The 11,661-nt window shown below is 49.9% G+C and overlaps 1 protein-coding gene across 1 annotated transcript in view; it reads left to right on the top strand.

The window, feature by feature from the left end:
- GRID1 (glutamate ionotropic receptor delta type subunit 1) overlaps window positions 1-8,827 on the top strand; it is a 731,471-nt gene extending 722,644 nt beyond the window's left edge. Inside the window, exon 16 of the mRNA XM_019795472.2 lies at window positions 8,298-8,827. Coding sequence (XP_019651031.1) covers window positions 8,298-8,726 — 429 coding nt within the window. The 3' untranslated portion in view covers window positions 8,727-8,827. The remainder of the gene's footprint in view (window positions 1-8,297) is intronic.
- Window positions 8,828-11,661: the final 2,834 nt, after the last annotated feature.

Here is an 11,661-nt window from a genome sequence, read left to right as displayed (position 1 = left end):
GTGTGTGTGTGTGTGTGTGTGTGTGTGTGTGCAAGAGAGAGAGAGACAGAGACACAGACAGAGAGACAGAGGCAGAGAGAGACAAAGGGCCAGAGAGGGACTGAAGGACAGGTATTGGGATCAATTATTGGAGAGACACAGAAGGCAGAGGTAAAAGAGAGAAATGCAAAGAAAAGACCAGGAGACCAAGGAATGACCTAGTGTGAGAACAGCTGTCTTCTTGCCAGTAAAGCATCCTAGTTTCTCTTTTGGCTTTTGCATAAGCCCAGAATCTCAGACACAAGAGGAGAGGATGAAATACATCAGTCCTGCCTAGAAAATGTGGAAATTTCTGCCCCTACCACCAACCTGCTTCAGGTAGGAATGAGGACCAATGAAGAGGCAGGTTAGAAAAGCAGGGTAGCTGCCTTCCTTCCAGCTCCTTCTGGTGTTGCTAAGAACCTTCTTCTGGGGTTACATGGTAGAAGAAGGAAATAGCCCATCTTTTTCCTGTTTTTATGGGTTTCTGTTTTTCAAATGAAATTTCTCCCTCCCTCTTCTTCCTTTCATAAATATGCCTATAGGGGCATCGCCGTGTCCTCAGGGAGTTTGCCTCCACAGGGACAGACGTGGCAGAGAGGCTGATCAAAGCAGCCTTCATTGATCAGGACCATTCTCAAGTGAGCAGAGGGTACCATGGACGTACTGAGGGGCACCCAGCCCAGCCTGGGCATGGTGGGGACATAGAGGGCAGGGGTACTAGTTAGTGAAGAGTTCCTGGGGCTTAGAGTTGTTAGAAGTCAGTGTCGAAGGGTTGGTACAGATCCTAGACCTGTGAGATCAGAAGTGTTGTCAGGGTGAACAGCCTGGAAGGAAATAGTCCTCACCCTCCCTCCCCGCGGAGCTCTGGGGGCTGGAGTGTTAGCATCAGCAAGGGGATGTGAGTGGAGGAGGCTGGACCAGGGAGCAGGGGCTTGCCCTGAGGGACTTGGGTGCCAGGCCAAGTGGTTGGGACCTCATCACATAGAGAATGGGAACCAGGAAGGGGTTGACCCAACAGGATATTAGAAACATATCTTTCAAAGCTCCCACAAATAATAATGATATTTAATCCAGAACCACTTTGTGGTACTGGTTGCCTATGTTTTATGGAGCAGCATTTGCAATTAGGCGAGCGTGTCTGGTTCATCTTAGAATGCTTCATTTGGGCATTGGCCATATTTCTTAAGAGCCAGAAAGCTGTCTTTGGGTGTAGTTCTTGTGTTTAATGGCTTGCGCTGAGCTGTCTTCAGACTTTAGACACCTACTTGAGGAAGAATAGTAATGTGCGCTCAACCCCTTAATATTCATGTGGATTCGGGCTCATATTTTTCCCCGCACTCAGACTATTATGTAGTTACCCAGTGCAGGTGAGAGCAGCCTCCTCTGTGGCACAGGAAAGAGCCGCCCTCGAGATTTATGGGGGAAGTGGAGCCATTGCTCGGAGAATAAAATCTTCATGAAATAAAGATGAGAACCGCACAAATGGGAGATGACATGAAGAGTGAGGGATGAATCACCTGTCGCTGGGCTGGGAACGTGGAATGCTTGTGCTGCCTACCTTGCCTGCCCTCCCCCAGGCCCTGCCTCCACCGCGGTCAGCCACTGACGGAGGCCAGGGTGTCTGGGCAGCGGGGGCAGGGGAGCAGCCCATGGGCCAGCTGCTGTCTGCCTGTCCCGACAGCTCACGCCTGCTCTCCGTGGAAGATTCCTTTCGAGGGATGCTCCCTTTGGCTCTACGCCCTTCCCTGCCTCCACTCCTCTGACGCTTCTTCAACTCCATGGAGAGATTCTTCTCTCCTGTACCTTTCCCCTCGTCCTTTATGCCAGCCTCACAGTGTTGCCCTGAGGTGCAATGAAGGAGGGTGTGGGAAGTGCCATACACTGCACCTGCCCACGGGACGTGCTTGGGGAATGGCAGCCAAGGCGCTACTCCATCCCAAGGACCTTGTGATGGGCAGTCACGAGTGTGGGGAAGACAAGTCACATCTTACGGCACCTTGTCTGTGCCAGCAAGATTACACGTTATCTTCTTACCTGTCCCGATTCTCTTCGAGAATGTTGGGGGAAGGCATCCTTCGCCCTGAAGAGAGAGGATGCAGAAGTGGCCGGGACAGAACTGGAATATGAAGGACGTGTCTTCCCCTGGGCCTTCCATGGGGTATGTGCAGGAGCAGGGGTCCCTACCTAGCATCCTCTGGACAATTTGGGGAATGAAAGATGTAAGCTGGGCTTTTTCTTGAGCCGGGATCCTGACTCCTGGCTAGGTGTTGACATCCTCTGAACCCCAGTTTCTCTCTTCTCCTGAAAACTGAGCCTGGCCCAATGGCTGCACTGCCAATACCAGACCTCTTAGCAAGAGGGTGAGGATAATGAGTGTACGTTGCAGCCCATATTCCAGGGCCTTCCAGCAGGAAGGCAGTGAAAGCTTAGCATACACCAGTGTGGACCTCACAACCAGTTCAGACATCACGCCCCTCTGGAAGATCTCCCCCACTCACCTCCATGGGCCGCCTCCCCTCCCTGTGTGTGCACTCGTGCTGGCTGCAATTCCAAATTGCTGTGAATCGTTTCCCTGCTTATCCCTGGTCAGAGTCCGCTGGCGCTTCTCCACCTCTGCATTCCCAGCACTTAGCCCAGTCTCTGGAACAGCGGAGCCTCTCGTTATGAAGTGATGGATCTAACTGAAGTATTGAGTACCTTCTATATGCCAGGGACCAAGATGGATGCTTTCCCAAGAACATTAGCTCATCTGGTAGAAGGAGCTCAAAAGAGTTTATCGAATGAATGAACCAGTCTAGGCTCCTATAAAGAAAACGTTATTCATGTTAAATTGTTGTGTAATCATTGCAACTGGATCAATGGCTTTCAATTCTGGCTGCACATCAAAGGTGATTAATCCTGGAGCTTTTTAGAAATACAGATGCTTGGGTTCCATTCCCCAAAGGGTTGTATTGGGTAGATCTGGACAACGGTAATTTCTAAAAGCTTCACATGTGCTTCTGATATCCTGACAAAGATGAAAACCACTGGTCTGCACCATCCTTCCCAAGGGGAAATTGGGAACACACAGCCTGGCATAATGGAAAAGAGCCCAGGTTTGGAGCCAGGTTGATGTGGACTCTGATCCTGACACTCCACTTACCATGAAGTTGTGTGACCTTGAGCAGATCTCTTCAGCCCCAGCCTCAGTCCACCCCTTGTACACCTGCTGCTACCACCTATGATGGAAGGTGTTCTTAGCTCTCTCCTCTTTCTGCCTTTCCTCTACGAAATGTGTGAGTGAGCCTGTTGGAGCTCTTTCTCACGATGCTCTGAAAACTGCCCATCATCTCCTGAGACCACTTCGTTAACTGTTGAACTTCTTTGCTCTTACCCAACCACTAGTCTCAGACCTCCAGCCCAGCCCTTTGAAGCCGGGCAAGTCTTTGGAGCAATACTTAAGGAGATCATATTGATAGTGTTTCTCCCAGCTGTTGGGTCTCGTTTAGAACCCAGTTGGTCTCAGTGGTAACGGGAGAACACCTCTACAACCGTCCCAGTCAGGTGTGAAGTCCCTCATCCCATTTTTGTTCCATCTCAACTTAAAGTAAAAGCCGTTGGACACCAAGCAAAGTCGGTTCTAACGAGTCCCATGTGTAACCGGCTGTTACATAGATGATAGTTTAGTTAATTACCGTTTTCCAGTACACTGAATTATTTTCACGTTGGTGAACAGCGGCTTAATTACAGAACTTTATCTCTCTGCAAGACAATGCCTGGGAGAGGGTCCCCAGTCACCTCTGTTGGTGCACCTGTCATCATGTTTAATATGAGGGGAGAAACGCAGAATTCGGCTGGATTCATGGATAAATGCGGTCTGTGAATTTTGTGTCATATTCAGGGATGTTTGACTAGGTCAGTTACCTACAGTAAATTAATGAAGACAGCGGCAAGTTTCCATGCGGTTGAACACCAAAAACTTGAGATAATGAGGATGTAAACTGATGTAGTTCACATAAAAAAGTCCATTATTTGAATTTGCATAACATAATAGAATGTCCCATTTTGTCTAAAATATAGATAATTATTCAAATCACTCCTGCCTCTTTCCTCGAGCAGGCGGATTATTTCCACCTCCTCGTTCCCTGGCCAGGGGCCACTGGAAATGACTTCGTGTGAGCTAAATCTGTGGCCCCAGGGGACCCAAGATTATGTTTTTCGGCTTTACCACACAAGGTGGTTTTCTCCAGTTCTCTGCCCCTGGGCTCTGACCCCTAGACAGCGGCGGAGGAAGCAGGCAGCTGAGGGACGTCGTGGCAGACTCAGAGCCAGACTGCACGTGTGTTCAGGGCGGCAAGGCATTTTCTTTAGTTCTCCTCATTGTGCTGTCCAGTTAAATGATCAAATATGGGCAGCTCACGATGGCACCTTGTTCCTTCAGAGTTTGCTTTGTGTGGGAGCTACCGGCAGTAATAGAATTTGACTAGAATGAAGTGCCGCTGGTGCGGAGAGGATGAATTGCTTGACTGCCATTTGGGGTGGGAAGGTCTCCCTGGAAAGTCCGTAAAGTTGTGCGGACATTTTTCTGGGTCCTGCAGTGGAGGGGTTACGGGCTCATGACTGCCCTCCACTGGAAGCCCATACCCACTGCATAGCTTTATAGTCCTTGGAACTGCTTCGTTGGTGCTCAGCTTGAGGCACGAGAAAAATTATTTGGATTTAGGGAATTATTCAAGCTCTTTCCTCCAAAAATACTGATTCTAGGATAATTAGGCTGTCTCCACATCAACACTCTGGGCTGGCTTTTATTCTAGATGCTTTGGTATGACCAGAGCAAGTCCTCACAGCTGTGATGATTATGCCAGGTCGTGGCCTATACCCAACCACCTGAGAATCCCACTCTCCAGACCTCTTCCCCCTTCTACTTCTCTGGTGAACAGTTTCATCTCAGAGACCTCTTTTGCTCACATTTTTCTTCAGAGGATTTTGGGTGGTTGGCCTTGCCTCAAAGCTCTCCTTCTCTTTTGTGTCTGTGGCATTAGATAGAGAGGGCTCCTTTCACTTGGTCCCCACACTCGACTCTCTGCCTCCCTGTGGCCTTGTTGGGCAGGAAGTTCCCCTTCTTTTCCTCTAGACTCAAGCAAAATGAGGAGCATCTCCTGAACAGTTTTCTGAGAAAAAGGGTCACGCCCTTTCTTCTAACCACCAGAGTGGACAGGGCTGGGACCAAGACGCTTGCCTTCCACTCCAAATTAGTCCACTCCTAAACTTGACTTCTTTCCATCCCCAAAAGGACCCTTAAAGCCCTGGAAAGAAAATCTAAAGGGGGAAAAGATGAGATTGTGTGACTAACCAGTTCTTCTCATGATCCCAGGTCCAGTGGCCATTAGTTTTCTTTTGATGGAAACTGAAGGGTCTGTCAACAGGGACACCTGGCTCATCCAACCTTCTACGAGCTTTGCTGTCTGCAAAGAGAAGGGAGGGTTATACTATTAAACTCCAAAAGTGTCTGAAATTCTCTCTCAACTTCTCCAGCTTCCAGGATCTCTGATATTTGTCTTGTGTCCTTCCCATATTTTGAAATGAAGATAACCAATAGATACAGAGATTTACCAACATAGCTATGAAGTGACTTTGGCTGATGCAGATGACAGAGCTGTATCAGCAGTTTATCTGGGGCACGTAGCAACCATGAGAAGGCTGGAGAAGCAGGATGGGTGGTGGGCAGGAGTCAGGCTTGTCCACAGAGCTGGGGGGCAAGAGATAGGAGGACGGTCACGGAGCAGAAAGTTTGTTGAAGTTCTACTGCTATATTGGAAGGACAGTCAACTCTTTTCTTTTTTTTTTCTTNCGAGAGAGGGAACACAAGCAGGGGGAGTGGGAGAGGAAGAAGCAGGCTCATAGCGGAGGAGCCTGATGTGGGGCTCGATCCCATAAAGCCAGGATCACGCCCTGAGCCGAAGGCAGACGCCCAACTTCTGTGCCACCCAGGCACCCCCAGTCAACTCTTTTCTATCTCTTTGTTCAGGATTCAGATTCAGTCCTATTGTCCTTGCTTGTGTCATGATCCTAGCTACAGGTGGGCAGGGTACCTGCCAAACTCTTATCCGGTGAGAAAGAAGGAATTCCCCAAAGCACACAGACCATGGTCTTCTTAGGAAGAGGTAATTGATGGATGATGGCCTTAAAAAGCCAGGAATGAATATAACAGTTTAAAAAAACTATTAAAAATAGTTTCATATGCAAGAACAAAAACAAAGTAGATAAAACACAGAGAAAAAGGCAAGGTTGCACAGAGCTGGATCAATATGCTGTAAGGTAATGAAAAGAACTTGAATTTGGCGTCTTGTATTTTTTACAAACTTAAAAGAGCCCGTGAAACACAGTGCCTGCATCACATTTAGTCAGACTAAGTAAAGACCTGGTACTCTTCAGCCACTTTCTCCAGTGTCACCCATGACATTTGCCACCCAGAGGTGTCCTCAACTTGGAGCTGGTTTCCCAGCATCAGTGAGCTGAGCTCTGCTGTGTGGGGCTACAGATCCCTGGAGTGTCGGCTCTGCCCATGGGGGTCTGCCAGTGATTTCTGATGTTTCCATCTGGGACACAGGGCCACATCGCATTGTATCTTCCATCCTCAAATCAGTTGGCTTTCTTACTCTCAGCTTTGCTCTTGACCCGGGATGAGGTCTTTATTGTCTTGTGGGTGTTGTTAGTTTTCTTTTTCTGGGAAAATGGCAGGTGTCCCACAGAAGCCAACCTCTGTCTACCAGTCATGAACTCAGCAAAGGTGTGGAGAGAGCAGTGGCCCTGCCTTCTCCACGTGGGGGGGCATTGGGAACAAGGAGTAAACTGCAGAGGCAACCTCCTTGCTCGAGGAAATGTGGGTTGAGACTCCATGGGGGTTAACCACCCATAAGACAGGGACGTTCATGCCAGCTACTGAGGGTGGCCTCTTCCTGGGGAAAATCCTCTCCCACCAGCCTCCTAGGATCTCAAAGCAGCCACTGGAATGGCCCTTAGATTTGTATGGTTCCTTCTTTTTTCTTCTGAAAGCACATTCAGGGCCTCTACATTGTATGGTATTTCTAACCACCCTACAAGACAGGCTCCTAACGTCACCATTAAACAGCCTGTGGTGTTCTATCTCAGAGCAGAACTTTGACATGGCATTTCTCTAGGAGTTTGACCTCAGGGAAGCATGGCCGTAGGCATGAACTTGCCTGGCACATTGGCACTTATACTGCCTGAAAATAGGAGTGAAACTTTAAACACCTCATCAAGGAGCTGGCGTGGCTCCTCCAGGGACACCTGGTCTCATGCCCCACCTCCTTGGGGAGAATTGAGCAAAAAGAGTATATCCTCTTTGTCTCCTAGGAGCTTCCAAGCAGTTTGGCCTCCTTGATTTATTTTGATATTGTAGACAAAACATCAAGTTATTTGAAAGGAGTGATACTTGCTCTGTTTTCTTCTCTTTCTCAAGCACACAAACAAAACCATTTCCTTGCCACCATTCACCATATGAGAAAGAGTCAAGTGTGAGGGTCACCCATCTCGGTGGCCTCAATCCTCTTGATACCAGGAAAGTCCTCCGAGCTCTGAGAAGTCCCCTTCCTCACCATCCCCACCATCTTCCTCATCCAGGAACCAGCCCCGTGGGCCTTGGAGACAGGGATATGCCTGCTTGCTGGCTCCTCTGGAGATTCTGCACGGGGAGAACTGGGGATCTCAGGGTCAGCCTGGACTTCACCTCCTACTCCAGGCTTCCCAGGCTGCCCCTGCCCATCACAAGGGTTGTGACTCCAGGGAGGCCACTGACCTTCATGAACCCAAGCCTCCTCTTGTGGACGATGGGGATGATCACACAAGGCTTTCTGAGGATTACGAACTCGATGGCAAATACATGGGGCCCACTAGGGGCTCGAGGACCAGTTCCTTTTAGTCCCGTGGGAACTCCTTTATTCTCCTTTTGTCTCTGCCGGTTCCTCAAGGCATCTTCTCACAAGCGTTGCCTCCGGGTATGACAGGGGTCCTAAGCAGAGTGACGAGGGGAGGCACGTGTTGCCAGGGCCTGCTTGCTGGGTCTCCGCTACCTGGGACAGTGTCCTAGGCTACTGGTTCCCCACATAACGGAGGGCCAGCCATCCAGGTGAGGGGGTGTGGGAGGATTGAGGGGATGCTCACCCAGTGTCCAGCAGGCTGATAGGCCTGGGGTCTCCAGGCCTCCCCGAGTTTGTGGAAAGCCAGCCGTGGTTCATCTTAGGGCTCAGCCTGACCTTCCTGTGCTTTCCCTCCAGGACAAAGAAGTGAACTTGGAGCAGGTCCACCGGCGCATGAACAGCCTAATGGATGAAGACATTGCCCACAAGCAGATTTCCCCAGCGTCCATTGAGCTTTCGGCCCTGGAGATGGGGGGCCTGGCTCCCAGCCAGGCCTTGGAGCCCACACGAGAGTACCAGAACACGCAGCTCTCGGTCAGCACTTTTCTGCCCGAGCAAAGCAGCCACGGCACCAGCCGGACACTGTCGTCAGGGCCGGGCAGCAACCTGCCGCTGCCCCTGAGCAGCTCCGCCACCATGCCCTCCATGCAGTGCAAACACAGGTCGCCCAACGGGGGGCTGTTCCGCCAGAGCCCGGTCAAGACCCCCATCCCCATGTCCTTCCAGCCTGTGCCGGGAGGCGTCCTTCCAGAGGCCTTGGACACCTCCCACGGCACCTCCATCTGACCGCGCCGCCTGCCCTGCCGCCCGTCCATCCACCCACCCGACCAGCAGAGCTTTTTAATACAAGAAAACAACAACACAAACCACACACACATGCACACACACACACACAAAGACTCTTTCCTTTTTCTTGTACATATGTGTAAATAATGACAGAATGGAGTGGGGTAAAAGTGTATTTTGAATATTCCCAATTTTCAGAAGTCAGTAAAAAAAAAACCACAAAAACTGTATGAATGACTTTGTAAATTTTGTTCTATATGAATAAAAAGGCGAATTACTTGTGATCATTCTGAAGTGCCAAAGAAGCCCCCTGTTCCTGGGCCTTTCTAAAGGCAGGAGGGGTGATCAGATAAGGAGCCCCTTCCTGCTGGGGGAGAGGGGAAGATGAGCAGCTGTTCCCTTTAGAGGAGCCCCAGTTGCTGCTCGTTGCCATGTCCCATGATTTCCTGCCACGTTCCTCTGCTCCTGGCCCTTTGTTCCTCTTTAATCCTCTTGGGTAGATCAACAGTGAGCCAGCACTGGCGTGACCCCGGCCACTGCGCTATACGGTGATCAGCTGTTCCTGTCAGCCTGGGACTTAGGAGGCTCCCGGAACATGGGGCAGTCCTCTTGGTCACCCACCGCATGACACCGTGTGCTATGGGCCCAAGAAAAGCACCCCCAGTGAAGTGACCGTCTCTGAGAGCTTTGATGCTGACATGTTCTAGGGTCATACTATTGGCCTTGTTTTTTACTTTCTTTCCCCAGTTAGAAGAACCGACAAATGATAGAATATGGGAAAAGGCAGGTAGGCCCCATCGTTGGCTCTGGAGGCTTGGCAGAGGTGGGCTTGTCTTTTTCCGTGTGAGCAGAGAAATGCTAGGTGTGGTGTGTGGGCCAGGTGAGGTGGTGAGATGTGAGGCCAGGGAGAGGGAGAATATCCCCTGGGTTTGTGACCTGTAATTTCAGGTCAAAGGATTCTGTTGGAGAAGTGGAGGGAGGTACCCCCGTGAACAGCCCAGTCCCCTAGGTGATGGCAAGTGCTGGGAATAGATCAACGGGACCGTGTTTTTTCGGATAGGAAGGAGCCTTGGCTCCTAGAGAAGGAGCAGCATAATTTGGTGTGATGTGAAGACATGTAACTCATTGCCCAGAGAAGCAAAAGCGAAAGCGTGTCTCCAGGTCTAAAACTCTGCAGGCAGTCTGCCAAATAGCTAGGACCCAGTCCTCACTGCCTGCTTTGCCCCCTTCGCCAGACCAGAAGCCCTCAAGCAGTGAGCCAGCCCATAGCAGTGCATGGGCTGGGAGCATCATATAGTCTCTGAGATTCCCAGGAGGATCCCTGAACCAGCGAACCTGCTGGGCAGCTCTGTCCCTTAAGGCTAGGACAGCCAGACAGCCGCGCCTCCCTCATCTTTCCTGGGGCAATTAAACTCTAGAACCAGACAATGAACCACTAGGAGCAGAGCAGTTCGAGTAATGTGAGCCGTATCACTTCAGCTCTTCTCCTGAAGACAAGGGCGATTCTGCTCTCCTAACCTGCCAGGATGGTAAACACAGCCCACATGGGGCACCCAGACGGCTGGGCTCCCTGCCCCCACCCCTCTCCCTGGGCTGGGCAGTAATCAGGGAGCTGAGAGCCCGTCTGTGGTCATGGAGAAATACAAAGACTATTGACCGCGTCTCCTCTAGCCTTGTAGAGTTAGTCCAGAGGTGTATTTAGGAGGGTGATAACCAGCCCCGGATTGATTTCTCTCCTGAAGTCCTGACTGACATGATTGAGCAGAAAGGAACGGCTGCATCACATAGTCAGCTAAAAGCACCCCGGGGAGAAGAGTGTTTATAATTATGTTATTTATCTCTGGATGCTGAGAATGGCCTGATATTAGTGCTACCGAGGCGATCCATTGACATTTCTCCAATGAGAACCTGGAGAGCCCGGAGCCGGGCGCATGCGCACAGTGAAGCCTGTGGGTGAGCGGCGGTTTTCCTAAGGGAGGGCAGGCTTCCTTTTCTTTCCATCAGCACTTTGGGGGCCCTGCCCGGGATGGTCAGTTTTTCATATATATCTATTTTTTTAATCAAATTCTGGTCTCACTGCCTTATCTCACTCCCAAGTCTGTTTTTCGCTGAGATGATCTGTCTTCTGGGGTACACCATGGATGTCTTCTTGGACAGCTTTGCTTAGAATGGGTGTCAGGGAGAGGAGAGAGATGGCAGGTGTGTGTGTGCGCGTGCGTGTGTGCGTGTGCGTGTGTGTGTGCGCCTGTGAGAAAGAGAGCACACACATCTTTGAGGAAAAGGTATCCTGCTTATATTAATAAAAATCCCTTAACACCTCATGGTGTTATTCTTCACCATGTTTATGTTATTTTTTAAATTTCCTACCCTTGGCATGAGGGGAAATGATTGATATTCAAGTAAGTTCTCCAGAAAAAAAAAATTCCCAACTCGGATTTCTGTGTCAGCTCAGAATGTATCTTTTTTTCATGCTTTGCTCTTTGGATTTATAACTCTGTTTAGACTATTCCATACATTTTAGGTATATTTTGTGCCTTCAAACACTGCAAATAATAATCAGCATTTGGATTAAAGTTGTTTAATAATAAAACTTGACTTTGCTCCCTACCCTCTTCTTCTCTGGGGTGAGGAAATGCTATCTGCTTGTTCCCGGGCATGCTGTGGTCATGAGCTGAGTTCTGTCCCATTGGCATGGGTGGTTGTGAGGGAAACTTCTCTGACCAAGTGGGTGTCAGACATGCCTGGGAGTGGAGGCACGCCCTCCTTACCTGGTCTATGTCCAGAGTCCCCCATATCAACCAGGGGGCAATGTGAGGGACAGACTGAGAAGCAATTCTAATTTTTGGTTAACCTAACAATTTCCTGTATAATGTGAGTTACTAGAAACCTCATAGGGGAGAATTTGGCCATACTGCATGTTCCGACGGCCTTGTGG

Source organism: Ailuropoda melanoleuca, chromosome 6 (genome assembly GCF_002007445.2).
Source record: "Ailuropoda melanoleuca isolate Jingjing chromosome 6, ASM200744v2, whole genome shotgun sequence".
In the NCBI taxonomy this organism is placed as follows: domain Eukaryota; kingdom Metazoa; phylum Chordata; class Mammalia; order Carnivora; family Ursidae; genus Ailuropoda; species Ailuropoda melanoleuca.
The sequence above is the reverse complement of the archived record's forward strand: the minus strand, read 5'-3'. Positions and strand labels throughout refer to the sequence as shown.